Genomic DNA, 27,845 nt, shown 5'->3' on the forward strand with positions numbered 1-27,845 from the left:
CGGGGCCTGCGACAAGCCCACTCCGCGCTCGGCGCCTTCCTGAAGTCTCTGCTGAATTCCTCATTGTTCCTCGGGAAACAGAAGCTTTGACTCGTGCTTCCCAAGGAGAGGAGAGGCCCCACTCACTGTTGATTCTTTCCACCGCACCCCCCATCACAAACGGCAGAGGAGATGGCTCTCAGGATGTATCGTCTGTGGTAGACCTTTTCCACACACGACGAAGCCTTTTCACACTCTGCTTTTGTCCGTAGAACGAGGAGCCGGTGTTCTCCAAGGACGGCCGGAAGTTCTTCTTCGTCAGAGCCATCCCACAGGGGGGACAAGGGAAATTCTATCACATCACCGTCTCGTCGTCCCAGGTAATCCCGACCGTTTCTAAAACTTCCCGCTGTGCTGGTGACAGCCTCTAGTGGGGACCACTCTGTGTGCCCTGATCATCTGCAAGGTCCCCAGAGTGAGCCCGGGTCCTTGAACTGGGAGGTGGTTTCCCCAAGGTGGGGCAGAATGGGGCGCTCGCAAAGCCCAGGGCTTGAGACGCTGGGTCGCACGTGTGCCCTTTCTGTTATGGCTCGAAAATGCGATGACACTTCGGGACCCCTGGGTGAGTCAGTCGGTTAAACGTCCGACTTCCGCTCAGGTCACGATCTCACAATTCGTGGGTTCAAGCCTCGCATCCGGCTCTGTGCTGACAGCTCGGAGCCTGGAGCCCATTTCAGATTCTGTGTCTCCCTCTCTCTCTGCCCCTCCCCCACACATACTCTGTCTTTCTCTCTCAAACATAAACATTAAAAAAATTTTTTTTTTAAATAACACTTCTGACAGTAGCATAGGGGGCTGTGGGACCCGGTGTCGGGGATGAGCCCTGGGACTCGGGTCTACTACTTTGTAGATGATCCTGTGCCCTCGACCCTCCCTCCCCGTCTGTTGTGCTGTCCCCGACCCTCTCTCCCAGGGACACGGGTCTAGTGCCTCACGGTGCGGTGTCCTAGGACATGCCGTCTTTGAGCCCGGTGTAGGCACTATGCCATTACTCTGCTCCCGCCTGCTGCCACTCACCTGATTCTGGGGTCTGGTGGCTTAGGACCAGGGCATCACTGAGCTTAATGTACGCGGATTCAGAACCGGAAGCAGAGATCTTGGTGAACGCTGTTTGTTGCAGACCTGTTGCCCCAGGAAGCTCAGGGCACTGAGTGTTTGGGGAGGGCTGCCTTCAGGAAGAAGGTGCAGAGAGGGCGTGGCATTTCTGTGACCATGACCCTCGTCTTCCGAGCGTGGATTCCATTTCTGAGAGAGCTTAAGTTATTTGGGGCCCAGGATAGGTGAATTAAAATTTGATTTTAAATAGTTATCAAAAATATCCTGTAGCTACTAATAGAAGACTCCTATTTAGGATTTGGGCCAAAAGACAATTTCAAAAGAACATGCTGAGGACGCCCCACCTAAGGGCAGGTGTGACACAGGGAACAGTAGCGGAGACCCAGCAGTGACCGTGGGGAGCCTGGTTCCCCGAGGCAAGGCTGCAGGGGCGTGAGTCTCCAGCCCAAGTGACCGCATGACTGACGGTGACTGCTCTCTGGCCGACTTTCCATTGGTCACTGTGGCACCAGAGTCCTGTTTCCACATTTTGGATCACATTAACCAAGATCGAAAACGTTTATGTGTTTGCATGTGGCCGTGTCCCTGAATTCATGCACAGAGTGCCCTGTTAACATCCCTGCAGGAAGCAGGCCCGCCTTCATCCAGGAGAGCACCCCCCTGGCCAGGAGCCCCTCAGGCCACCCCTGTCATCCACAATCCCCGCACCCCTGCTTCCCTGCTCCCCACAGGCTCTCCCTTCCCCTGAGACCCCCGTGGGCTCTGCCTGACTTAGTCACCATCCGATTCCCACCTGCCTCCCTGAGCACCTGCCCTCCAGCACAGCTGGCCGGTGCCTCACCCCGCACCTCCACACCGCGTTCCAGATCACGTCGTTCCTGTCGCGATGGCCGCACCTCCCTCCATTACGGTTTATTGTCAGAATTATTCCACTCTGGGAGGCATTTGGGGAGAGAGAGGGATTCGAACCGTCCTTGTAAATGATGGCAGAGAATGACAGACGCGTCTCCTCCCTCCCTCCTTCCCTCTCTCCTTCCTTCTCTACCTTCCTCCCTCCCTCCTTCCCTTCCTCTCTCCTTCCTGCCTTCCCCCCTCTTTTCCTGCCTTCCTTCCCTCTTCCTTCCCCTCTTCCTTCTTTTCTTCTTTCATCTCTTCCTCCCTCCTTCCCTCCTCCCTCCCTCCCTCCCTCCCTCCTTCCCTTCCTCTCTCCTTCCTGTCTTCCCCCCTCTTTTCCTTCCTTCCCCTCTTCCTTCCCCTCTTCCTTCTTTTCTTCTTTCATCTCTTCCTCCCTCCTTCCCTCCTCCCTCCCTCCCTCCCTCCCTCCTTCCCTTCCTCTCTCCTTCCTGCCTTCCCCCCTCTTTTCCTGCCTTCCTTCCCTCTTCCTTCCCCTCTTCCTTCTTTTCTTCTTTCATCTCTTCCTCCCTCCTTCCCTCCTCCCTCCCTCCCTCCCTCCCTCCTTCCCTTCCTCTCTCCTTCCTGTCTTCCCCCCTCTTTTCCTTCCTTCCCCTCTTCCTTCCCTCCTTCCTTCCTTCCCTCCCTCCCTTCCTCCCCCTCTCTTCCTGCCTTCCTTCCCCTTCCTTCCCCTCTTCCTTCTTCTTTCGTCTCTTCCTCCCTCCTTCCCTCCTCCTTCCCTTCCTCTCTCCTTCCTTCTCTACCTTCCTCCCTCCCTCCTTCCCTTCCTCTCTCCTTCCTGTCTTCCCCCCTCTTTTCCTGCCTTCCTTCCCCTCTTCCTTCCCTCCTTTCTTCCTTCCCTCCCTCCCTTCCTCCCCCTCTCTTCCTGCCTTCCTTCCCCTTCCTTCCCCTCTTGCTTCTTTTCTTCTTTCGTCTCTTCCTCCCTCCTTCCCTCCTCCCTCCCTCCCTCCCTCCCTCCTCCCTCCCCTCCGTCTATTTCCTTGTCCTGTTTCATACCCCCCCATATTCCTCTTTCCTCCCTCCCAGTCTTCCTGTAGTAATGACGCTGCTAATGAGATTCACAAATTTTACAAAACAGCATCAGCAGCATGTGCAGAGGGGCCATTGCTGCCTCTAGTGACACCCGTGTGTCATGGTTGGTGGCCCCGGCCGTCATGGCACCAGGTGACAAGTACCACGGACGTGGACTCTGGAGGAGGGGGAGGGCTAGGACCTGGGGGTGTCAGCCGAGGCTTTGTGGACGGGCTGGATGCAAGCCCCGGTCAGAGGAGAGGACTTGGGGGGGGACCCCACGGAGGGACTCAGGCTCACCAGCTCTGCCCTGTCCTGTCTGTGTTCCAGCCCAACAGCAGCAACGACAACATTCAGTCCATCACATCTGGAGACTGGGACGTCACCAAGATCCTGTCCTACGACGAGAAGCGGAACAAGATGTAAGTGGGGCGGGCCGCGGGGCCGGCAAGACCCTGGCGAAACGCGGCCCTTACTTCCGGTCAGACGACACTCACTAGGTTCTGTCTCCCAGCGGCCCCACCTCCAAAGTTGCCAGACACTGAGCAGAGGAAGCTGAGCGGCCGGCCCTGCGGGGTGACACAGGGGGACAGGCGGTGGCAGGACGGGTCTGTACTCCTTGTGAGCTCCAGGCCCCGTGCGGGGCGCGTTGTGACCGTTCTGTCCTTCGGCTCAGCAGTCCGGGGGAGGGAAGGGGGTCACTGCTTTCCCCGCTCCTAATGTAAATAAGCCGACACACAGAGCGGTTGAGTCGTTGACTGCGGCTTAGCCAGACGGTGACAGGGAGCCAGGATTCAGCTCCGACGGTGGAGGCCAGGCCCGGGATGCCGCTCGTCCTCCCTGGCGGTGGGACCAGGGCCCGGGTGCCCGCGCTCCAGTGGCAGACGAACACCACTGCCCCAGGCTTTACGTCTGGACTGGTGTCAAGGGTGCTCGGGTCCCGGCCCTCCGGGAGGCCAACGGCTTGTAAAGGGATGCCCACACCTGAGTCCACTTGTACACCGTCCTCGGCCCTTGGCGGAGCCCCGGTGAGGCCCCTGGGTGTGCGGCTCTCCCCGCCCGCGCCCGGGGCCGGGCCTGAGCGGGACAGGAGGTCCCGTCAGCACGCACGGGCAGAGTCCCAGGGAGCGTCTGCAGACAGAGCCCTGCAGGGGACGCGAGCCCACCCTGGGACCACTAATCCCTATTGTCCCCCCGGTCTTTGCAGCTACTTCCTGAGCACCGAGGACCTGCCTCGGAGGCGACAGCTCTACAGGTACGTGGGCCGGCCGCACGCGGGGCTCCGCCTTCAGAAGGCCTGGTGACTCGTGCGGGGACGCGGTACCCCCGGGGGAGGGGCGCAGGGGACTGCCACAGAGGCAGCTGTAAGGTCCGGAGACAAATAACGAGAAATGCGGAGGCCACCAAATTTGACGCTTGATTTTTCTGCGTTTGTCCAACGCAGGGGTGTTTGCTCCCCACCCCCGACGTACTTTCTCGTGTTGATAACCCAGCCTCTTTCTTCTCAACTTTATGCAAATGTGACATGGCGGGCTCATTCCCACGGGGGGGGGGGGCTGATGGGAGGCAAGTCGGCTCGGGCGTGCCCCGTGTCGGGCGGGGAGGAGGCCCTCTATGGGCTCCGCGTCGCCACCGTCTTGCTGTGACAGCGGTCAGATCTGGAACCCCAGACGAGGCAGAGGAAGGGTGCCGTCTGAACCCTGGAGAGGCGACTTCTTCCAGGGTCTGTTCTCCCTGGCATCAGGTCCTGTCACCTGCCCCAGTCACTGTTCCCACCGGGGAAAGCCTTGGGTTCTGAACTGGGATCACCAGACGTGGAAATAGCACAACCTCTTACCTCCTCCGTGTTTCCCAGACTAGAAGGTTGGTGGGTGCTGGTCACAGCCCGCAGGCACACCAGCCGCCCCGCGGGGACCCGAGGGCCCGAGGGGGTGACTCAGGCTGGATGGAGCCGACGCCTGGCTCCCCTCCCTGCCGTGGGGATGCTGGAGAATCCCTCTCAGGAGGACCAGCGTGTCCCCTCCCGCCCACCGGTGCGTGGGCTGAGGGCACAGAAGACCAGCACAGGGGAGTCCCTCTGGAGGGGAGAGAACTCTGGCAAACCCACGTGGTCACAGGCCCGCTGCTCCGTGTAGCCGGGCGTGCCTGCCAGCGTTACTTAGATCAGTCCTGTCACCCCAAGAATGAAGGGGTTCGAGGCGGACCGCCTCCCTTTTCCTCCGCCTTATGAATACCGTTAGAAGGCCGTCTTCTCCTGGGGGCGAGCTACCGTCACCCTTGTGGGCAGGTCTCCTGCGGGGCCTGTGGGGGGAGGGGACCTTCCCCGGCAAAGTGCTCAGGCAGGAACCCCCTCCAGGTATATGCAAAGCCTCCTCGGTATCTTCATCTTGGGGAACACATTCCAGGCCTTCTTGACGTGAGCTTGTGCTTGTTCCGCGTGGTCCCGGGGTTCCTGCTCCGCCTCCCCCCCCCCAACAAGTGAGAAGCTCCACGTCTCCGTGTGGCTCCGAAGCAGCCAGAGCCCGGTTCAGCCCATGCCCCTGGGGTTCCTGACGCGTCGTGCACCGGTGCTAGGTTCTCCTAGGAAATTCGGAGATTCGGAAGATGAGCTCCTGTTCTCAAAGAGCGGGCCGTCTTCTCAGACCAGAGATGTGGGTCCAAAGTACTAGATAATGGCACCAGGCACTGTGCGCCTTCCCCTTCCCAGCGGGGGCACGCACAGGCGCAGGTGACCAAGCGTGCACTGTCACGTGTGCACCCAGAGAGCACTTCCGAGGGGGGCCTGGCCGCCAGGGAAGGGGAGAACAGAGCAGAGCATTCGGGCCTTCCCGGGGGGGCGGGCGGGAGAAAGGCCCACCATGGAGCGTCAGGGACTCGCGAGCGCCCTTGAAAGGAGAGAAGCCACCAGCCCCGAAGGCCGAGCTGGGGGTTTGGACCCTGCGCCCTGGGCCGGTCTCCTCGCCGCCTGGGTTCACGCCCCGCCGTCTTTGTTCCTCCAGCGCCAGCACGGTGGGCAGCTTCAACAGGCAGTGCATGTCCTGTGACCTGGTGGAGAATTGCACCTACTTCAGTGCATCCTTCAGCCACAGCGCGGACTTCTTCCTCCTCAAGTGCGAAGGTAGGCTGCGGCCCTCTGGACCCGCCTCTACGTCAGCGCTGAGATCTGCGGGTGTCTCGGCAGGGGGGTGGTGGCAGTGGGAGCCCGTCCCAGACCAGGCAGGGACCCGCCCGGGTGGGCTCACGAGGGCAGGGTTACCGGACCGTCTCTGCGGTATATGGCTCATCAGGGCGTTTACCCGCTAGGCCACTTAATCCCAGAGTTCCTCCACATTCTCCAAACAAAAAGTCCTAGGAAGTAGATAAGTGTCCCACACGTTGACGAACCTTCGCCATTTATAAAGGTAATAAACTTCTCAAAGCTCAACTTCTTAAGCATATTTAAGGGTCGGGGTGATCTTGAAGTCTCAGGCAGAAAAGAAATTATCGTCCTATGACCTAACATGGGGGTAACTTATCCCAGAAAGTTCCTGATCACACCCGTCAGCATACACAAAACAGTGGGCATGTCCCACGGTGGAAAAACCAGTGTCTTTGAGTCTTGTCCTCGTATGTTGGAAGGACAAGGTCTGAATCCACAAATAAATACGGTTGTTACGAAGCGTGTCTCAAGAGCTCCTGAGACCACGTTGCTGCAGGTGGAACTGACTGGGACCAGGACCAATTCAGGCCCACGACTCGCGGGTGCAGAAGGTGGAATGTCTGTGAGAGCACTGTCTTTGCTGGCCTTCGCCAGCTGCACACCAGTGCGTGACCTCATCCCCTTTTTGTGAGTATCTTCCAAAATCGTGAAAAGCCAGGAAGACTCGGCCCCTTGACCACCACAGGCTCAGCCCCAGACGTTCTCCCAAGACGATGGGGAACCTCTGAATTACAACCGTAGCCACCCCCTCCCCCAGTCCCCTCGAAGGAAGGTGGTACCAAACTCCTCTTAGACGGCAAGTGGCCGAAAGAAGAGAGAGCCTAAGAACCAGTCCACTGGCTTCATCCGTCGACAGGAGGTTGGGTGATGCACAGGGAACCAGCATCAAGGTCTCCCGGCTACCGGGCCAGCGACACCTGCCGCCTTGTGGCAGGATCTTTGGGAAATTACAGCCTGGGAAAATGTAGGGTTTATGTGGCCAGGAAACCGACCCACTAGGAGCTGAGACAAGAGTCTGACCAGAGCTACACAATCACGCATCTGGAATCTTGTCCCCAGAAGGAAACACAGAAACATCATGATAAAATACAGAAGAGAAAAATCAAAGTGCATTTAAAGAACATCCCAGACAAGGATCCATCATTTAAAATCCATTTAAATATTGAGCATGTTGCCTTATCGTAAGGTAAGCTTAAACTGGCCCTCTTCTCTACAAAATTTCTCTGTATATATTTTTTGTATGATAACCTATTTTCTGGTGAAAGTAACTTGAATGCCCAAATTGACCTTTCCCCCAAAGCCTGACCAAACCCTCATTTTTAAAAAGGGACTTTCTAAAAGACAAAGAAACATAAATGTACAAAACCAATAGCAGCAAACTTTCAGAATCCAGATGCAATGATGAGAGACCACAGACTTAGCCGCAGTGAAAGCGAATCCCCATCCTGCGCTGAGGGACGGTTAACCCCGTGAGCGGTGGTGACGACTGTCATGGGGGTGAGACTTCAGAAGGGGATGATTACACCCAGTTTGATTGCTTGGGATTTTTGTGGGGGAAGAAGAATCAAGGGAAGATGAGGTGGCATTTCAGACGTGGGCAAGGGTGGGATTCAGAGTGTCGAGTGCAGTGTCATGGGGTGGGGGGAGGGGGATGCAGCGTGAGGAGGAGCGTTGGGCATGCTGAGATCGCGTGGAGGGTCCCCCCCCCACAGCCTGTGAGCCCCCATCGGTCCAGCAGAGGCATGCATTTAAGAAGTCCAATTTAACAACCAAAATTAATTCTCAGTGATTTTATTTTCCCCCATGTTTCTCGGCAGAGATTAAAGTGGACCCAAGCAGCATTGATTAAACTCCCTCCCCTGTGTTGCTTTCACACCCCAACGCTACGTAGCTACTCCAGAGATTCCTACGAACCTCTGACCAAAACAATGTGTCCCCCCCCCCCCCAGCTCTAGAGGCTCTCCTTCCCGGCTCCTGCGACACTTCGGGTAGATTAACATGGCCCCTAAGATGTAGCCAGAACAACAACAAGTCCTTCCCTTCTAGGCTGAAGAAAACGTAATGACAGTAGAGGATTCTCTGTGATTGGGGGAAGGGGAATCTGTGAACGCTCCCACACTCAGAAGGGCTCGGCCCATCGTGCAGGAGGAGGTTTGGACCAAGGGTTTACAACCGGGGCACGGCAGACACCCAGCGGCCAAAGCAAGGGCTTAATCAGAGCGGCCGCAGGCCGTCACGCTGGGAGAGTCCACAGGGCTGGGGACCACACAAGCGGCTGTAAGACCACAAAATTGAGATACCCCATCTAAACTCCTCCTGCTTTGCCTGCGGACCTTCCGCTGTGATGGGTTTTGCTGAGTTTATCTGCGATGGTTCTGTCCCTTAATTTACAGTGTCCCTCTGTCCCAGCTGATCGTCGCCCATCACTTGTCTGCAGTGAATGCTTGTCTGTGACTGGCCCTTCCATGCGTTGTCCTTCTCCTGGTGAGACCATAACCTCCACCCTCATCGTCACAGATTTCCTCTTAGTCTTATCATCTGGTGCCCTCTCCTGTGACACTTCCTTAACATTTATTCTGCGCTGTCTCAAGGCTTCTCAGTTCTGTATTTGTTTATAATTCTTAAGTTCTTAATTTTTATTAAGTATGTAAAACTTTTAAATGCATAAACTATTATCATACCTTTGCACACCATCGATTAAAATAGCACAGGAAAGGCAAGACTCCGAAATGTTTGCAGTGGTTACATCCACTCATTACCTAGCTGGGTCCCATCTCCCTGTGCCGGTATTTCTAGCAAAAAGTCATGGGTTTCAGATGGCCACTGAAGGCTTGCATGAAAAGTGCCTGTAAACCAGATGCAGTGGAACCTTGTAGAAACTCACCTACATAATAAGTACACAGATGTTTAGATTTCTTTTCCGATCTCTAGGGTCTAGCAGTGAAGCCAGATGCATTCAAAATACTGCATTACGATGTGACATCTTACAGCGATTTTCCAGAAAACCCAGCAAGCTTTCAGTTTCTACACATGCTGGTCTCCCCAATGACCCTGTAAGATGGGTGGTGATAGAAATACCTAAACTCTGTTCGGCTCTTCACAATTTGAAAAGTACATTCCTTATAATATTTGACGCTTATGTTTCCATTTCTGATTGCTTGCTATCTGTCTCTAACACAAAGAGATCTTAGAGTTCCCTACACTGAACATACTGTTCCACACTTGCACACTTGGTCTTTGATCGATCAATGGACGCCTGATTGATACATCCCCCAGACCTTCTTTCAGGCCAAGGGTTGATTTTTAAAAAAAAATTTTTTAATGTTTATTTATTTTTAAGAGATGGAGAGACAGAGTGTGAGTGGGGAAGGGGCAGAGAAAGAGAGGGAGATACAGAATCCGAAGCAGGCTCTGGGCTCTGAGCTGTCGGCACAGAGCCCGACGCGGGGTTTGAACCCACCAGCCGTGAGATCATGACCTGAACTGAAGTCGGACGCTTAACCGACTGAGCCACCCAGACGCCCCAGGCAAGGGTCAATTTTTATCAACCCTTGGGATGAACAAGCCCAGGCAGCGTGGGCACCTTCAGACCAGCATGTGTCACAGAAACTGTCACTGGTTCCTCAGCTGTCCTGGAGCACCCAGATCAGAAGTCAGGCTGCAGCTCCCACAGAGCTGTGACGTCCAACTTTGAGTCTTGGGTGACCCCAGTGTCATGTTTAAAGAAAAATTACCTCCTGTATTAGTTCCCCGGGGCTGCTGTAGCAAATGACCACAAGCTGGGTGGGCTTAACGCAGCAAAAATGTATACTCTCCCAGTTCTGGAGACCAGAAGTCTGAAAGCAAGTCGTCTGCAGGGCTGACTCCTCGTAGAGGCTCTGAGAGGGAACCTGCTCCATGCCTCCCTCCAGCTTCTGGTGCTGCCAGTGATCCTGGGTCTTCCCCACCTTGTAGATGTCTTACCTCGACCTCTGCCTCCACTGGCACGTGGCCCTGTGTCTCTGGGCCCCAGTTTCTCTCTCCTTGTAAGGACACCAACCACAGGTGAGGACCCACCTACTCCAGTCGACTTCATCTTAACTTGATTGCATTTACAAAGACCCTATTTCCAAATAAGGTCACATCCACAGGTATGGGGTTGGAACTGCAACATATCTTTCATGGGGAGATACAGTTGACCCACAGGACCTCCCTTCTGTGATTCCATTCACCTTCTTCTATAAGAAAGAGAGGAAAGGAACTGTTGTTGGTTTTCTCAGGGACACAAATTTAAGGGCAGCCACGTGAGACTTTGTGACAGAGACTGTTCCCAATGGCTTTACCACATTCTAGAAAGAGTGAGAGGGGCCTCTGCAGAAAGTGATAGTTTCCAAACCATGTTTTTGGAAGATAACGCTGGCATGTTGGCGGAAGAAGTGTACGTTTTCTCCAGAAATTCTTCCTCCATGTCAGAAAGTCAAATGAATACTCGAGTCACATGGAGCTTTGAAAAGTTGTTAGGAGGGGGCGCCTGGGTGGCGCAGTCGGTTAAGCGTCCGACTTCAGCCAGGTCACGATCTCGCGGTCCGTGAGTTCGAGCCCCGCGTCGGGCTCTGGGCTGATGACTCAGAGCCTGGAGCCTGTTTCCGATTCTGTGTCTCCCTCTCTCTCTGCCCCTCCCCCGTTCATGCTCTGTCTCTCTCTGTCCCAAAAATAAAATTAAAAAAATGTTGAAAAAAAAAAATTAAAAAAAAAAAAAAAAAAAAGAAAAGTTGTTAGGATTTTTCTCCTCCCCAGCTGAATTCATCCAGGAGAGCCACTGTGCGACTGAATCAAAGCACCCAGTTTACATAATTTGAGTTTTACAGTCATAGCCTCTCTTTAGAGAATTGGATTTTTCTCTTCAAACTGAATCCCAAGCACATGATTCATCTTCCTCCAAGTTTGTCAGAAGGACTCAGTCAGTCCTGTTTCCAAGAAACACCGAAACTTCACCAGGAAAATGGGACCTGTGCATGAATCAGACATTTGCTGTTTTATATCAAAAACAGTTTTCTATTTTTAAAAGTTAATAAATAAACTTCTTTTTCTTGGAACCAAACATGGTGGAACTCGAGCTTTTCGTCCTGTTCTGAGTGGAGAACCTTTGTTGTGAATCCTGCTGTGGTCTGGACTTCACCCCCCTTTGCTGTTAAGTTGTGATTTACGGAGCCATTTGCCAGTGGTTAAGACATTCGGCCATAGAGTCAGCGACTTGATTTATCAGGACGGCCTTCTCCATCTTGAAGTCAAATTGAAACAAAATATGTAAGCTTAAAATAAAGCGAGTGACTGTATCCCGATTACTGCTTTTCTTACTACTAAATGCTCGGGGCTCTATCATCACCATCGCTGCCATGGAGAAAGAGAAATCACAGAAATGGAGAGCAATGAAGGATGGAATTGGACAGACCTGGCTAGAAGCTGGGCCCCTCCACTCACTAGCTTCGTGATGTGGGCACGTTGGCTGGCCTTGCCAAACCCTCGACTTCCTCATCCTGAAAACTGGGGCCACAACAGTAGCTGTCTCACAAAGCTCTTGTCTGGATTCATGGAGGTAATGCACGTGAACTGCTTGGCATGATGTCCGAGGCACAGCAAATGCCTAATAAATGATAACTAATATTGTGACCACAGTCACCAGCGTCATCATCGTTACCTCAGTGATCAAAGGAGAGTGTCTTAGCCATCCTCCAGCTACTGACTCAGCATCCAGAAGGTGGGGCTAACATGACAGATGGTTACCTTCTGTGAAATTAGTGAAGCAGATCCCTTACTCGGTATTTCCAGATGTGAGTGGCCATCCTCATGCCTCACCAGGCTGTGCCAGAAGCCCTGGGTCTGCGCTCACACTAGCAGGATAGAAAGTTCCAGAAGTGACTGTAGTTGCCAGAGTCACAGAACCTTAGCTCACCCATGTGTGAGGCATGGAGGTGAAGTACCTGGTGACTTCAGAAGGGCAGATGCCTACAGGGCCCTCCACAGCTGGTTCTTGGTGGAAGTTAGGAAGGAACCAAATTTTCTTATTTTCATCAGCACTGGATATTTCCTCCTTCTGTGTCATTTCCCCTCTCCGCCTTTACTCCATCAGATGCCCAGTGCTCTCAGCTGCCCTGGCCATGTCCTGACCTTGAGGAATATAACAAAGGGGGAAATGTACACTGAGGCACTATATTAGTTCTCCATGAGTTTTAGTCAAAACAAAGCCATGAGTGGCAGGGATGAAAAATGGGTTTCAGCCTTGAAGGTCAACTCCTCCGCACTGGAAGTCTCTGGCTGCAGTGCTGTGCATAAGAAGGATGCCTCGGCCAAGTCCAGGCTCAGCAAGAAAGAGCCTCATGAGCGATTGATGGGTCATGTCTGCCACATGCAACAGGGAGGAGGTGAACAATTGATTGGTCATGTCTGCCACATGCAGCAGTGAGGGAGGAGGTGGTGCCCACCTACCACACATCTGTTCCTGGAGAGAGTGGAAAGCTATTAATCTTGACATCACTACAGAAAGTATCCCTAGGGAAGCTTGTGGCCTAAGGTTTCTGACTGAAAGACAACTCGGCCAGTCATACATCTTTTGAAGTAAGGAGAAGAAAGCTCCAGACCCCTCCAAAGTGGCCCCGGGGTGATGCCCATTCACACACAGTCCTTCAGTGTACACCTAAGCAGGTGCACCCTCTTACATCCCGGCCCATTCAATGTAGGCATGAAATACACTCTTCTACTGAAATTATTTCAGATAACTGTAAATGATAGTGCCAGAGCTAGAAAAATAATAATCTGCATCCTCGCTGATGAAACTATATTATTCGCTTCAAACATGGGGCAATACTGATGCCGTGCAACAAGATTTCGAAAGGGAAAAGCACGTAATCCTCTAGGCGTCTCTTATACCAAGTTTCCAAGCCATTAACCTGGGCGACCCTATTTTAATTTTGAGTTTGTCCAAGTGAATGTTTGGAACCAAGTTTGAGACTCCTTGGAGCGTTGCCAGCGTGTTTGTGAGGAAGAACATCTCTTCAATCTCTCAGACATTTTGAGCTACTCCCTCTGAGGCTGTGGGTACCAAGAACAAAGAGAGGGATTCTCGGGGCAGGTTGTATCATCAGTATAATTTACATGAATACTTTGGAAGATGCTAAACTCATCAGTAAAAGCTCCCAGACCCCAAGCAAGTCACTGAGCAGGAGCCTCGTTGCTCTTCAGTGACAACAAAACAAGCATCTCCCTCAGAAAGACACTTCCCACTTTCCCACTGGACACCTTCCCCATCATGGGGCAAATGTCTGAGCTGTTCCAGCACCAGGTGACAAGGTACCTTCTGCAAAATGAGAAGTCTTTCCTGACAGCATTCTACTTGAACTGTGCGTTGACAATAAATAATACCATTCGGTGCAACGATGGTGCCTCTGGGACCCACGTTCTCCTTTTATGCCCACTGACCCGACTCCAGCCAGCCACTTTGCTCCTGACCACCATCACATTTCCTAAAGCATCTTTTCCTTAAGGACAGTTTCCTGAGTACATATGTAAAATAGTAGAAGAAACATAAAATTAAAAAATAAATGGCACCACTGAGTCACCAGGAAGGGATTACCTGCAGACCAGAACATTGGAAAATTTTTGAAAAGTAAATAGAAATAGATCACACTGAGAGTTAATTCCAAAGTCCAAAGCCTAGGATGTGTATGTAGCATAAATGATGAAGGATGTAATTACAAAAAAAAAATTAAAAAACAATCGATAAAACAAAAAGACAACCTACAGAATGGGAGATGTTTGCAAATGGCATATCTGATAAATGGATCAGATATTAGTATCCAAAGCATATGGAGAACTGATACAAGTCAACACCCAAAAACAACCCAGTTACAAAATGTGCAGCAGATATGAAGAGACATCTCTCCAAATAAGACATCCAGATGGCCACTAGACACATGAAAAGATGCTCAACATCACTCGTCATCAGGGAAATGCAAATCAAAACTACAATGAGATATCATCCCACACCTGCCAGATTGGCTAAAATAAAAAACACAAGAAACAACAGGTGTTGGCAAGAATGTGGACAAAAAAGGAACCTTCGTGCACTGTTGCTGGGGTTATAAACAGGTGCATCCGCTGTGGAAAACAGCGTGGAGGGCCCTCAAAAATTTAAAAGTAGAACTACCCTACCATCCAGTAATCATACTACTGAGTATTTTCCCAAAAAAGGGGGAAAACATCAATTAGAAGGAATACATGTAGCTCTATTTTTATTGCAGCATTATTTACAATAGGCAAATTATGAAAGCAGCCCAAGAGTCCCTCAACTGATGAATGGGTAAAGAAGACGTGACATATATACACAATGGAATGTTACTCGGCCATGGAAAATAATGAAGTCTTGCCATTTGCAACAACATGCCTAGAGCTAGAGTGTATGATGCTAAGTGAAATAAGTCAGTCAGAGAAAGACAAATACCGTATGATTTTACTTATAGGTGGAATTTAAGAAACAAAACAAGTGAACTAAGAGACAAATGAAAGAGACAAAATGAAAAAAAAAAAAGAGAAGCAAACCAAGAAACAAACTCTTAACTACAGAGAACACACTGGTGGTTTCCAGAGGGGTCAGGTGGGGGTGGGTGAAGCAGGTGATGGGGATTAAGGAGGGCACTTGTGATGAGCACTGAGTGACATATGGAACTGTTGAGTCACTATATTGTACAGCTGAAACTAACATTAAACACTGCATGTTAACTATATTGGAATTAAAACTAAAAGCTTAATAAAAAAAAGAAGAAAAAGTAAATTGACTCATCAAAATATACACCCTCCCCTAATTTTTCTTAGTTCCAAAGAAAAACTGAATAGACGCAGTAATTATAAGCCCCAGTTTTCCAAGAAAACCCTGGATAATGCCTGACAAAGATCGATGGAGGCCTGACCTTTATTTTTAGTGCCCTTCTCTTCATTCTCAGAAGTGTCTTTGTTTGGGCAAAATTATGGACAGCATACCACCAAACAGGAATGCGGAAGATCCAGCAGGATTACCCAGAAGACCGCAACTGGATGGAGATGAACATTCCAGCAAAACTCGAAAGACATGAATACTAGATCCCAGAAATGCATTCTGCCATGTGGAGGTTCGAGGGGAGACTGGGAAGGATGAAGGGGAAAAAATAACCAAAGATATAATAGAAAAAAATCCCACCAAGCGTTGAGTCATTACAGAGGAAAGAGGTATTGAATGTCTTGTAAGAATTTGGGGAAAGCCAGGAAGTTAATTGCTCCTAATGAAATCTGATGATTCAGAGGTTAGAAATTACATAAGGTTATGGGACAGAAGGAAGGGTATGTGGAGGGTTTTCTCTTTTCTTTTTTCTTTCCTTTTCTCTTATTATTTTAAATACTCAGAGTAGTATCGGACTTCTCACTTTGAAACAACAGTTCAGGAAACAGCAGAACAGGTCCATAAACTGCTGCTGATGGAAAACGGTTTCTAAGTTTCAGTCCTGCCCATCCTGAGCTCTTGTTCATAAAATGGGCAGGAAGGGGTACCTGGGTGGCTCGGTTGGTTGAGAGTTTGACTTCAGCTCAGGTCATGATTTCACAGTTCATGAGTGTGAGCCCCGCATGGGACTCTGTGCTGACAACACAGAGCCCGCTTCAGATCCTCTGTCCCCCTCTGCCTGCCCCTCCCCCACTTCCACTCTCTCAAAAATAAACATTTAAAAAAATAAATAATAAAATAAAATAAAAATCAAATAAATAAATACAATGGGCAGGAAAAGGAATTTGGGAATGTTCAAATATGTAAAATATACCATTCACACATCTGCCCTGGAAAACAAAACAAAACAAAACAAAACAAAAAACAAAACAAAACTACACACAGAGGTGCTTAAACAAAAGAAAAGGGCTGGCCAAAGAGAAGTAAGAGGCGTATGATGAGCAAAGGAACTAAACTTTAACAATTATTGGATAAAATGTACTGCAGTTGTTCATGAGGATTCCTAAAACAAAAGTGCTTAAAAAACTAGAAGAAGCTTCTAGATGATTTCAGCCAGCTCTGGAAGGGCAGCTGTGCTCCAGCAGATGGGGTGTAGACCCACTGGTGGGGAGCAGGGGATGTGGGAGACCTGGGTGCCTGTGTGCTGAAGAATTAAGTGAACCCTTACCTTATACCACACACACACACACACACACACACACACACACACACTCACACACTCACACACTCACACCTCAAAATGGATTAAAGACTTCTACATAAGACCTGACACTGTAAAACCCCTAAAAGAACCCACGGGGGAAAGTTTTGTGCCATTGATCTTGTGTTTCACGGGTAGGACACCGAAAGCAAAATAAGAACAAAACATTTTAAAGATGGAAGCAAGGAAGCATTGGCACTACACTCCAAGAACTGTCACCTTAAACAATAGTGCTGGCACATTCTGACCACCAGTAAAACATCCATCCACTTCTACCCACGTTCCAATAGTAGGTGACATTTTGTTTTAAACCAGGAATGTTATCGAATTGCCTGGCACACATGAATTACAGGTATTAGATTGGAAACGTACAGCTGGCTTTCAACAAAAGTTTCCATTTTTGATAAAAAGAATTGATCCCAAACTTAATTAATTATTGATGCTAATGGAAAGGAAGAGGAATAAGGGGAAACAGATGCTTGTCTAGCCATGAGTTTTGGCTCCTCCCCTCCCTCACTGTTTAAGAGAACACTTGCAGGGCGCCTGGCTGGCTCAGTCCGTTAAGCGTCCGACTTCAGCTCAGGCATGATCTCAAGGTTTGTGAGTTCGAGCCCTGTGTCAGGCTCTGTGCTGACAGCTTGGAGCCTGGAGCCTCCCTCGGATTCTGTTTCCCTCTCTCTCTGCCCCTCTCCCTCCCTCCCTCCCTCTCTCTCTCTCCCCCTCCCTCTCTCTCTCTCAAAAATAAATAAACATGAAAAAAATTAAAAATATTTGCAAGTATTGGGGCGCCTGGGTGGCGCAGTCGGTTAAGCGTCCGACTTCAGCCAGGTCACGATCTCGTGGTCCGTGAGTTCGAGCCCCGCGTCAGGCTCTGGGCTGATGGCTCGGAGCCTGGAGCCTGTTTCCGATTCTGTGTCTCCCTCTCTCTCTGCCCCTCCTCCGTTCATGCTCTGTCTCTCTGTGTCCCAAAAATAAATAAACGTTGAAAAAAAAAATTATAAAAAAAAAATATTTGCAAGTATAGATGCTTGAGGGGACAGGAGGGAAGGTCAAGTGAACCCCACTTTGCAGATTATAACAGGGAGGGGCAGGGCATGGAGGGTGCTGGAGGGAACATCCCAAGTCTAAAAAGAACACCTGCCATTCTGCTGCAGTCAGTTGTCACCATTCAGAAGCTATTTAATTTCTGGATCTTACGGTATTCAAACAGAGCTTCAAAATCCATATTTTTATATAAAATTCGAATTTCTCAATGTTGGAAACCCACTAAAATTTGAAACGTATTCCTTCTGGCTAAGCAAACATTTGCAGGCCATATCCCATCCACAGGTGACAGTCTGACGTCTACAACCCACTGGATCGCCAAGGGGAGTTTCTCATAATCTCTCGGTCCCAGCTATGAGCTACCCTCTTGGTTGTCACTAAACAGCCAAAGCTTAAATAGCCAGAAGGAGCCATAAGTGAAGTGGATACGTTTCTATCTCAAGGATCCAAGCCTGGACCCTCATGAACCCACAACACTTTTTTTTTTTTTTTTTTAATTTTTTTTTTCAACGTTTATTTATTTTTGGGACAGAGAGAGACAGAGCATGAATGGGGGAGGGGCAGAGAGAGAGGGAGACAGAGAATTGGAAACAGGCTCCAGGCTCTGAGCCACCAGCCCAGAGCCTGACGCGGGGCTCGAACTCACGGACCGCGAGATCGTGACCTGGCTGAAGTCGGACGCTCAACCGACTGCGCCACCCAGGCGCCCCAACCCACAACACTTTTTAAAGCTGATCTGTAAGAATATTTTGAAGGTACTTGTACTTAATTCCTAGCTATCCAGCATGGTTGAGTAAGGCAGTTTTCGTGTTAATAAATTCTTCTCATTATACCATCCATAAGTTGTCTTCAAAGAGGTGAGGATATTTATCACTTACTCTGCTGGCTGTAAATTGATCTTTGCTGCTTCAGGGAGCTCTTTGACACTGTCGTTGCCTTCCATCATTGACTTGAACCATTGGCCCATGTGAGGAAGAAAGAAAGTTATCACAAAAAGGACTGTGGTGGTGGCTGACTCCCTTTTCCTTGCTTTGCTGTTGAGGAAACTGAGGCACAGAGCTGTTGAATGACTCAGGCAAACCGCACAGCCGGTTAGTAGTAGGAGCCCCAGACCCCACGCCATCTGACTACCGTCCTGGTGTTTCTGTAACACTGTTCTTCTCCTTTGCATCCTGATGAGCAAGCACCGTGGCTGGCCATCGAGAGTTTTGTGTGCTTGGTGCATTGCACCCAGAGAAGGAACCAAAGAGGCAAACCTGGATGAAGTGCTAAGGAGAAGGCGAAAGGCAAATCTCAGAAGTCACATTTTTACTCTCATAAGTTCCGTGGCTTTCAAGCACACCAGTTACAATAGCTTCAGACACGGGATGGCTCACATTTGCCTGAGAACACAGAAGATGGTGGCTTGAGCCACTTGTCCCACCCCCACCAGGAGGTTTGCATGCTGATAATGAATCACTGTTAAGGAGATGAGTCCACGAGAGACCTACAGTTAGGAGTTCAGCCCATGTCCAACGTGGAAATGCATACTACTGATAAGAATGGGAGCTGGGGCGCCTGGGTGGCGCAGTCGGTTAAGCGTCCGACTTCAGCCAGGTCACCATCTCGCGGTCCGTGAGTTCGAGCCCCGCGTCGGGCTCTGGGCTGATGGCTCAGAGCCTGGAGCCTGTTTCCGATTCTGTGTCTCCCTCTCTCTCTGCCCCTCCCCCGTTCATGCTCTGTCTCTCTCTGTCCCAAAAATAAATAAACGTTGAAAAAAAAAATTTAAAAAAAAATAAGTCAAACATGAACAACTGTTGTCTTCTTGCGTGTTGTCGACAGCAACAAAAAAGCCAATATGGCGGCAGAAAGCAGGGCAGTGGCCAGGAGGGTTGCAAAGGAGCTCGAAAAAGGAGCAAAACTTCTTACAAAGCACCTTCTTCAGGAAACGTGGGGCCAAATAAGTCAGCAATTCTCTAAAGGAGACAAAGTGGGATCATCCGTGTTCTTAAAATAGTCACATTCAAGGGAAGATGAGCAGAGGCATCTGGCTAAACGTTACATCTGCTTCCACTTCCGTTAACTTTTTTTCCCCCAGAAGAAGGTATTAGATTATGGTAGACAGCTATTGAATGATAATACAGCACTCCTAATGCATTTTTAAAAGCCCCCTGTTTTGTACTTCATAGCTTTGCATCCATACCGACCGAGACAAAATGCACGTGAATGTAGGGACTCCATGAACACAGAGTATCCGCTCTCCTGCCTGGTTTGTTCCTCAGCAGAACCATGAAGACATCGGAGACATTTCCCTAAGACATCGGAGACATTTCCCACCTCCCTCCTCCATCCAGTTCAACTATTGAGCAGCTAATGTATGCCTCTAGGTGCTGGGGAGCACAGAATCAGTCAGAGATCCTGCTTTGAGGGACTCATGTTGAGGGGGGAGCACCCATCCCAGAAATGGCATTTAATGTGGTTGGTGCTATTACTGGGATGTGTGCAGGGGGGCGTGAGAACCCAGGGAATTCTCTGTGTGCTAGGAACTTTGCTGGAGACCACCGTAGGCATTTGAGTAAGGCGTCGTCCGGGGTGCCTGGGTGGCTCGGTCGGTTAAGTGTCCCACTTTGACTCGGGTCCTGATCTCGCAGTCCGTGAGTTTGAACCCCGTGTCGGGCTCTGTGCTGACAGCTCGGAGCCTGAAGCCTGCTTCGGATTCCGTGTCTCCCTTTCTCTCTGCCCCTTCCCTTGTCGCTCGTGCGCTCTCTCCCTCTCCCTCTCTCTCTCTCTCTCTCAAAAATAAAATTAAAATTATTAAAATTTTTAAATACATAAAAATAAGTTTAAAAATGAATAAGGCATCGCCCTTGACCTCAGGGAAGTCACAGACATGTGGTGAGAGTCTGCCTAACAAAAATTTGTATATTTAGGGCATGGAGGCTGCTCTAAAAGCCTAGCAGTTCACCATCTCCCTTCCCACTAGCAGAGACCGCCCATTTTACAGATGAGAACGTTAAGACACTTTCTACATCTTGCCCAAAAGCACATAGCTAATTAGGGGCAGAGTCGGTAGGATCGGTATTTTTCCCACACCTGCCTTCTCCACGTGCCCGTGAACACCACTCTTGCTCTCTTGTGCATGGAGACAAACGAGCATTTTTGCTGATTGTTCTCCTCAAACGCTTCTTCCACAGCCGTGTAAATTGAGCCCTAGTGAAGCCTTAGACACAAGAGGGCACTGCAGCCCTGAATATTCACACCTGCCTTCCTAGGGCCGCTGTGGGGTCGGTGCAGCATCATCTCCCAGTGTCTGGTGCCCCCTCTGGTGTGGCAGTCCCACCACCCGCACTGCAGTAGTGTTCCCACCACCCCGTGGGGCTACGAAGGACAGAGCCGTCCAGACCGAGAAGCATTTCTCTGATGCTCGCTGTCTGCCAGATACGGACCGCAGGCCAGGCGTGCAGCGACGAGCAAGACGCAGAGGCCCTGCCCTCGAGTAGCCCAGAGTCTGGTGAAATCCACAACACTGTGAAACCCGTCAAAGGGGCCGAGCGTGGAGCAGGGAGCCCTCGAGAGCCTCGGCTGGGATGGGCTACCTCCCCCACGTCATGGGTGTGAACTGGTCCCTGTGCTCTAGGACTTTACTGGTGAGGAGACAGACACCACCGACTGGAGAATAATAAAGGGCAGACTGTAGCGAATTGTTTGGGAAAGACTATAAATGCTCTCTGTAGCCGGGAGAGAAAGCATCTGGTAACTGGCAAAACTTGGGGGGCCGGGGGGAAGGGCAGATGGTCCTTCCCAAGGAGGAAGCGGGAGGAAGTGACCCCTTTGTGCCTTGACTGCCTCATCTATAAAATTGAGATAATAATAGTACCTGCCTGGTAGGGTTGGGGCAAACATGGAAGTTTTGACTATTTATGAAGCACTCACAGTGGATGTTACTGTTGTTCGTCATTGACCATGTTATTGTTCATGATCATGATGACAGTGTTATTGATGATGATGGTGATGGTATCACTGTTGTGGCTGTTGTTGCCCCAGCTCTGGCTCATACCTGAGAGATGGGGCCTTCAACTATGGTCACTTTTCACTTTTCTCCTGTAGTGGGGAGAAGTTTCGCCTCTTGTTTCCGATGACTGGTGATGTGAATTTACATAGAGATCGGTTAATGATAGCTATTATGTTTCTATTCCCTGCAAAAATTAGACCAAGATGACCAAACTTTATCATGGAATGTGTCTGTAGACAAAGGATTTTTATTTCCTTTCTGTGTACAAGAAACGGTAGTTGTGGCCTCCACGGCTAGCTGAAACGGATGTTGAAGATCTGGGCCAGGATCTGGACCTTTGTAGGTGGTGTGGAAAGTGTGCATGGGACAGAGTACATCTTCATGCAGAGGGCAAGAGGGAGTCAGTCCTCAGAGCACAGAGCCCACATAGACCACCTTGACCGTTTCCACATTGAAACGAAATGAAGAAACACACAGATAATGAATCTTACCTTGCCTGGGCAGGCAGACCGCCGCCCCACGCACCTCCCAGATCTTAAGCATCAAGTTTCCGTCCCCCTTGAATCCCCAGCTGCTTACTGGGGAATGTTTCCATTATTAATAATTATGAATACCACCTTCTGTCTGTTTCACTCTTGCAATGACCAAGGACTACAAAGAATGTCTCCTTCATTTAGTCCTTCCAAATGCCACGGCTGTCCACATTATACACGTGAAGGGCCCACAGCTCAGAAGCCAGGGTCACATGGTCTTACATAGGCAGGAGCTCAGACAAGATGAAGGTTTATGCTCTTAACTAAATTTATTCATTGCAAAAATAATCATCAGTTATAGGCCTGGGAACTGAAGGGCCTGCTTTTGTTTTTGTTTTTTTGTCTTTGTTTTTTTTTTGTTTTATGTGATTTGGAACCATTGTCTGTAGTCAGAGGAAGATTCTAATGGGAATAGGCATGGGTTATGTGCCACAGAGGGACTTTGTTCTGATGGGGACCTGCTTGTTGTACATCATTGGCCTGGGGGCATCTCAAAATTTAGCTAAGTAACATGTATATGGGAAAGTTTCTTTGGGGGGAGGGGAAGGAGGGAATGTCTTATGCAAACAGGGTCAGTATGTATCATGTGTGGCTTTTCTGACAACAAAGTAAGACCTACCTCTGGGTCCCTATTGTGGGTTGGGTTGTATCCCACCCTCTCCCCAAAACGCAGATGGTAAAGTCCTAACCCCCGGAACTTCCAAATGTGACTTTATTTGGAAGTAGGATTGTTGTGTATGTAGTTAACTGAGATGAAGTCATTCTGGAATAAGGTGGCCCTTAATCCAAGGACTGGTGTGCTTATAAGAAGAGGAAAAGAGATGCAGACACACTAGGCAGAAGATGCCACGTGCTAATAGAGGCAGAGATTGGAATGATGCGTGTGTAGACCAAGGAGCCCCCGGGACCGATGGCCACCACCAGAAGCTGGAAGAGGCAAAGAAGGAGTGTCCCGGGCAGGTTCAGAGGGGACCGGGCCCCGCTGATGCCGTAGTCTCGGACTCCCAGCCTCCAGACTGTGAGACCGTAAATTCTGTTGTGTTAAGCCCACCTGTTGTTGGAACCTTGTTACGGCGGCCCTGGGAGAGGGACGCAGCCCCAGGGCAGGCCCCTCCAAACCCTTCCCCAACCGCCTAGAACCCCGGGCTGATTTCTTACCTCGGAGCAGTGGTTCTGAACGAGCAGCCCACAGACGTGGTGACACGTGCAGGTTCCACAGACCTGTGGACTCATAACCGCTGGAGCGGCACCCTCCGCACTCTGCCTGTCCAGGCCGTCCCGGCCGTTCCGGTGTAGCTAGAGTTTGAGCATTGGCGCCTGAGACGGAGTGTGAAATAGCATGTCCTTGCTTCCAAGAATGCTTCTCACATTCTTCGTTTTTCTGAAATCAAATGCATCTCAGTGTCTCTGGAAAATCTTAAATCACTGGTGTCTCTCGCATCATTTGTGTGTTAGAATCCATGAAAAATAGTGCATACAACATCCATCCAATATGCCTGTTCGTGTTGCTTGTTTAAGAAGCTCCAAGCGCCGTAGAAGTAATTCCTGGTGCTCTGGGATTTTACAGAAGTTTGTGTCCTGGCCATGGGAAGTGCACCGGGCACCTTGAGACGTGGGGTGACCTTCAGAAATGCCCCCCGGGAAGCATTTAAACCTTCCATTCGTCTCTGATGCACCGATGCATCGTCTCCGACGCTTCCGTTCGTCAGCTTGAGGCCCACCCTCTGGGTCCTACTCCCATGTAATCACTGTGACCTTCCTTCCCGCCGCTCCTGCTGGCCTTTCCGAAGGGCCTCTGGTCTCGAGGCTTTACTTCAAAGATACGCTACTCGCTCAGAGAGGGGCCCCCTGACTGCAGGAAGTGATGCATTTGGTTGATTTGTTTTCTTCCCTCTCTTCTGGAGGCATTTCCCTAGAAGCTTGCAGATCCCCCCCCCCTGCCCCCTGTCCCTGCCCGCTCAGAAACTGAGCCTCAGATAAAAACGGTGTGCGGTTAGGAGGCTGGTATTTAAGACAGAACATCTGTTCTGTCCCACTTTAACAACACGGCTACTAAAGCAGGAGAAAATTAATTAAAAGTGTCACTCATGTGGCTGTTCAAATTACATTTCTCCTTCTTCTCCACAGAGCATTCACGTATACGTTATAAAATGTTGTGGTGTCCTGAATCCTTAATTTTGTTTAAATTATTATAAATTGCTCACTGACACAACAAAAATGAGGAAATTGGGGAGACGAGATTTTAGTTGCACAGAGTTTGTATTTTTTTAGAGAGAGACAAAGCACGAGTGGGGCAGAGGGAAGTAGAGACTCCCAAGCAGTCTCCGTGCTCAGTGCAGAACCAGACGTAGGGCTCGATCTCACGACTGTGAGAGCATGACCTGAGCCAGAGTGAGAGTCAGATGCTCAACAGACCGAGCCACCCAGCACCCCTTCACAGTGTTTAAAGGATGAGTTTTGGTAACATGCTGTGGGTCAGTGTAAACACACACACACACACACACACACACACACACACACACACACACACAACATGTACTCCATTCTTGTAAAAGTATCACTGCTCTTTACCCTCCCTTCTCTCCCCAGTGTTGCTGACGTTTTCTAGAACAATGATGACCCATGTCCCAACTTGCATGTTGGTTTATTTTTCTCACTTTCCCCACCATGTCCATCCCAAAGCCAAGAAAGACTTTTATATTCACATTCCCACAAGATCCCCCAAGAGATCTTAGCGTTTTTAAGTTTGTTCATTTATTTAGAAAAGTGTTTCACCAGGGTGCTCCGTTTGTCGGGAGCTCAGCGGGCCATGCTCCTGAGATCCCTGCCCTTGATACATGTTCACAAAGGCAGTAATTCAAGGAGAAAGCAGTCAGTGTAAGGAAAGCAGTGAAACAGTTATTAAATATTCAGAGAACCGAGGGCTTACGTCTAGCTGGAGGGGGTCAGAAACGTTAGCTGAAATTAAGACACACTTGTGTAGGGAATGTTTTTAGATTCATAGAATGCCCGGGCAGAAGGAAGTGTACAGACTCTCTAACCCCAGCATTTTCTAATGTGGTTTAAGCGACAGAGCCCTTTCTTCAGAAGGAAACTTCTCACAGGGACGCCCAGCATGGCAATGGCGGCCCGTGAGGGCTCCCAGGAGCTCCCTTTGGAAACCTCTGGTCTAGTTCAGTTGCCTCATGTTGCAGATTAAATAAATGTGGGGGCAAAAGGGTCAAGTCATGAGAAGAGTCCACTGGAAGGAAATAAAAATCCGTTGTAGCAAGAGCCTTTGTGCAACAGCACAGGAAACACGTTTGGCTTATTTAAGTGGAGATTTTGGAGGTATTTCTATGCAAGACGCTTGCAGCATTGGCCTGCCTCAGATACTGAATAATCCTAACCTTAGTCCGATGAGAGAACGGTGCTTGGAAGGTTCTAGAAGGCCTCTTAGAATATGGTTTTTCTGTGGCAGACGCCTAAGAAATCTGCAACTCGGTCCTTGTTAGTCGACTTGGTTGTTGACGGTTGATGCAGTCAGCAAACTTGCAATGCCTCTGTGATAAAACTTAACTCTCGATTATCTTTCATACTTTTTAAAAACCAAGGTTAGTCTTTGTAACGGGTAATTGGCAACTTCGAGGTTATTCAAAAGAACGCTCCTCAGCCTCTGAACTGACGTCGCCCAACCTCACAGGTTCCTGAGGGTGCACCCTGTCAATGATTTCTTTACCCACCATTTAATCCGCAAATATCAGGCGGCTGCTTCCTGTGAACAAGACACGGTACGTGTCCCTATGTGGGAATTAAAGCTATGCTGAGAGCGTTTCCAAAATGCCAAATAGAGTGGAAAAATTAGACGTAAGTAATCGTTGGAACTCAGATTGGAACATACTTGGCTTTGGCCAAAATTCGTCACGGGACTTCTGGAATCGCAAGCAGGCAGGTGACGGGAAGCATTGTCACAGGTCTGATGGATGTGGCGATCCCTGCAGCTGCAGGAAGTGCACGGGAAGAGCCTCGAGTTGGAGCCGGAGACCCCGGTGGGGGTCCGGGCTCAGCCACACTCGGCACAAATGGAACAGCCAGTGCACGATGCATCATTTCCCCTGTGGTTTGCCTAATCTGGCAAAACGAGCCAGGCTGAGCTCCTTCCTTCCTTCCTTCTCTGGATTCTGTGAATTCTGCCAAACCCCTCACACCTTCCCCCAGGTTGATGCATACAGGGCATAAAAATGACGCCACGATTTCAACGCATAAGTCTTGAAACCTAAAGCTTTATGAGTCAACAACCCCAAGACACCAGCTGAATCTCAGCCATTGTCATGAGCCCTGAGTGTCACTCACAGTTTCTGGAGCAAGAGGTTACACGTGACCATACAAAGTCAACGTGACATTTTTCGCCATCGTTTGTGAGTGTGTAAAACAACCCATTGATTTCTACAAACCCCGCTGAGTGATTCACTTAGGCTGCTGCATGGACGGAAGTGTGACCTCATCCAAGGTCCCCAGACGCACAGAATTAGACGGAAGCAAAACCCAGTGCTGTGGGGTGTGGCAGGTAGACCCCCCCAAATGCCAGGGTTTATGCCAGCGATCACAGGTCTCAAAATCAAACAGCAACAAAATCTGTCTGCCGCGTCGACTAGGAAATACTGTCTCTAGGACAAATATGTTAATCATCCACGATAGCACCGGTAGCTTGGCTAGGTCCCTGTTTAGCAGTATGATAATATCGCCTCCATGTATAAACTCTGCGTAGCCGGCATACATAATGCATGAGCTGGCAAATAAAGAGATCTGGATTCCGTGCGCTGAGGAGCCGCGCCGACTGTCTCGACCAGAGCCTTCGCCTTTTCTCGCACTCCCAGCAGCTGGTTTTGAGACCATTCATCAGTGCCCCCGCCATGCGCAGTGAACTCCATTGTCCGCACGCCGTGGGTTTAGCCCTGCTTGGAAATTATCTGTCACATAAACATCCTCCAAGGATGGAGAGGAGAGGGAGGAAGACAAACACTGTCTCGGTGAATTTTTTTTTTTTTTTTATTGTGATGATTTTTTTTTTTCGTTTCCAGTTTTGTGTCCTTTTTAGTCACTTCATTTGCATGTGTAATTGTCACTTTTCCCCATGCAGTCAAGCAAGTGTAAATGAACGTTCTGGCATAAACGGCACCAGAAACCAGAAGCGCAAACGTGAAGATTTTTCTGTTTGCACGTCTATTGCGTAATTTAGTCTTTTCTTTGTGAAATCTGAATGCTTCGCCTCTGACCGCCGGGACTCTGTGGGTCAAAACTCCCATACGCATTGGTTGTGGATTTGCTTGCTACGGTTTATTTTTTATCTCCCCTCAGGAACAATGTGCATTTGGAAGTCAGATATCTCACTTGAGCCAAAATGGTCTCGGTCACTAACCAAAGTTTTTAGAAAACCAAATGTTGTTTATATGTCTTCGTAAGCAAAGGCCAAGCAAATAGAATGAGCTTTCTCTGTCGGCGAACGCACGGTTCTGCATCTGGGTTTGACAATTTTTTTTTAATGTTTATTTATTTTTGAGACAATGTGAGAGACAGTGCAAGCAGCAGAGGGGCAGACAGAGGGAGACACAGAATCCGAAGCGGGCTCCAGGCTCCGAGCTGTCAGCCCAGAGCCCGACGCAGGGCTCGAACTCATGAACCGTGAGATCATGACCTGAGCCGAAGTTGGATTCTTAACCGACTGAGCCACTCAGGTGCCCCTCTGCATCTGGGTTTGAACATATTAGCGCTCTCACTGCATGTTCCAGGGGTCCACCAGCTATGACACAGGCTTACCCACCAGGGACTTCAGAAATATCAGGACAGGACAAAGAGAATCGTGATAAATGTTT

General features: G+C 49.8%; 1 protein-coding gene across 5 annotated transcripts in view; it reads left to right on the forward strand.

Annotated features, from left to right (window-relative positions):
* DPP6 (dipeptidyl peptidase like 6) overlaps window positions 1-27,845 on the forward strand; it is a 950,988-nt gene that overhangs the window by 881,230 nt on the left and 41,913 nt on the right. For all 5 annotated transcript variants that reach the window (XM_045496272.1, XM_045496270.1, XM_045496267.1 and 2 more), the window contains exons 13-16: window positions 252-359; window positions 3,349-3,440; window positions 4,226-4,273; window positions 6,018-6,136. In XM_045496272.1, the coding sequence (XP_045352228.1) occupies window positions 252-359; window positions 3,349-3,440; window positions 4,226-4,273; window positions 6,018-6,136 (367 nt within the window). The remainder of the gene's footprint in view (window positions 1-251; window positions 360-3,348; window positions 3,441-4,225; window positions 4,274-6,017; window positions 6,137-27,845) is intronic.

The sequence above is a fragment of the Leopardus geoffroyi genome, chromosome A2 (assembly GCF_018350155.1).
Source record: "Leopardus geoffroyi isolate Oge1 chromosome A2, O.geoffroyi_Oge1_pat1.0, whole genome shotgun sequence".
In the NCBI taxonomy this organism is placed as follows: Eukaryota; Metazoa; Chordata; class Mammalia; order Carnivora; family Felidae; genus Leopardus; species Leopardus geoffroyi.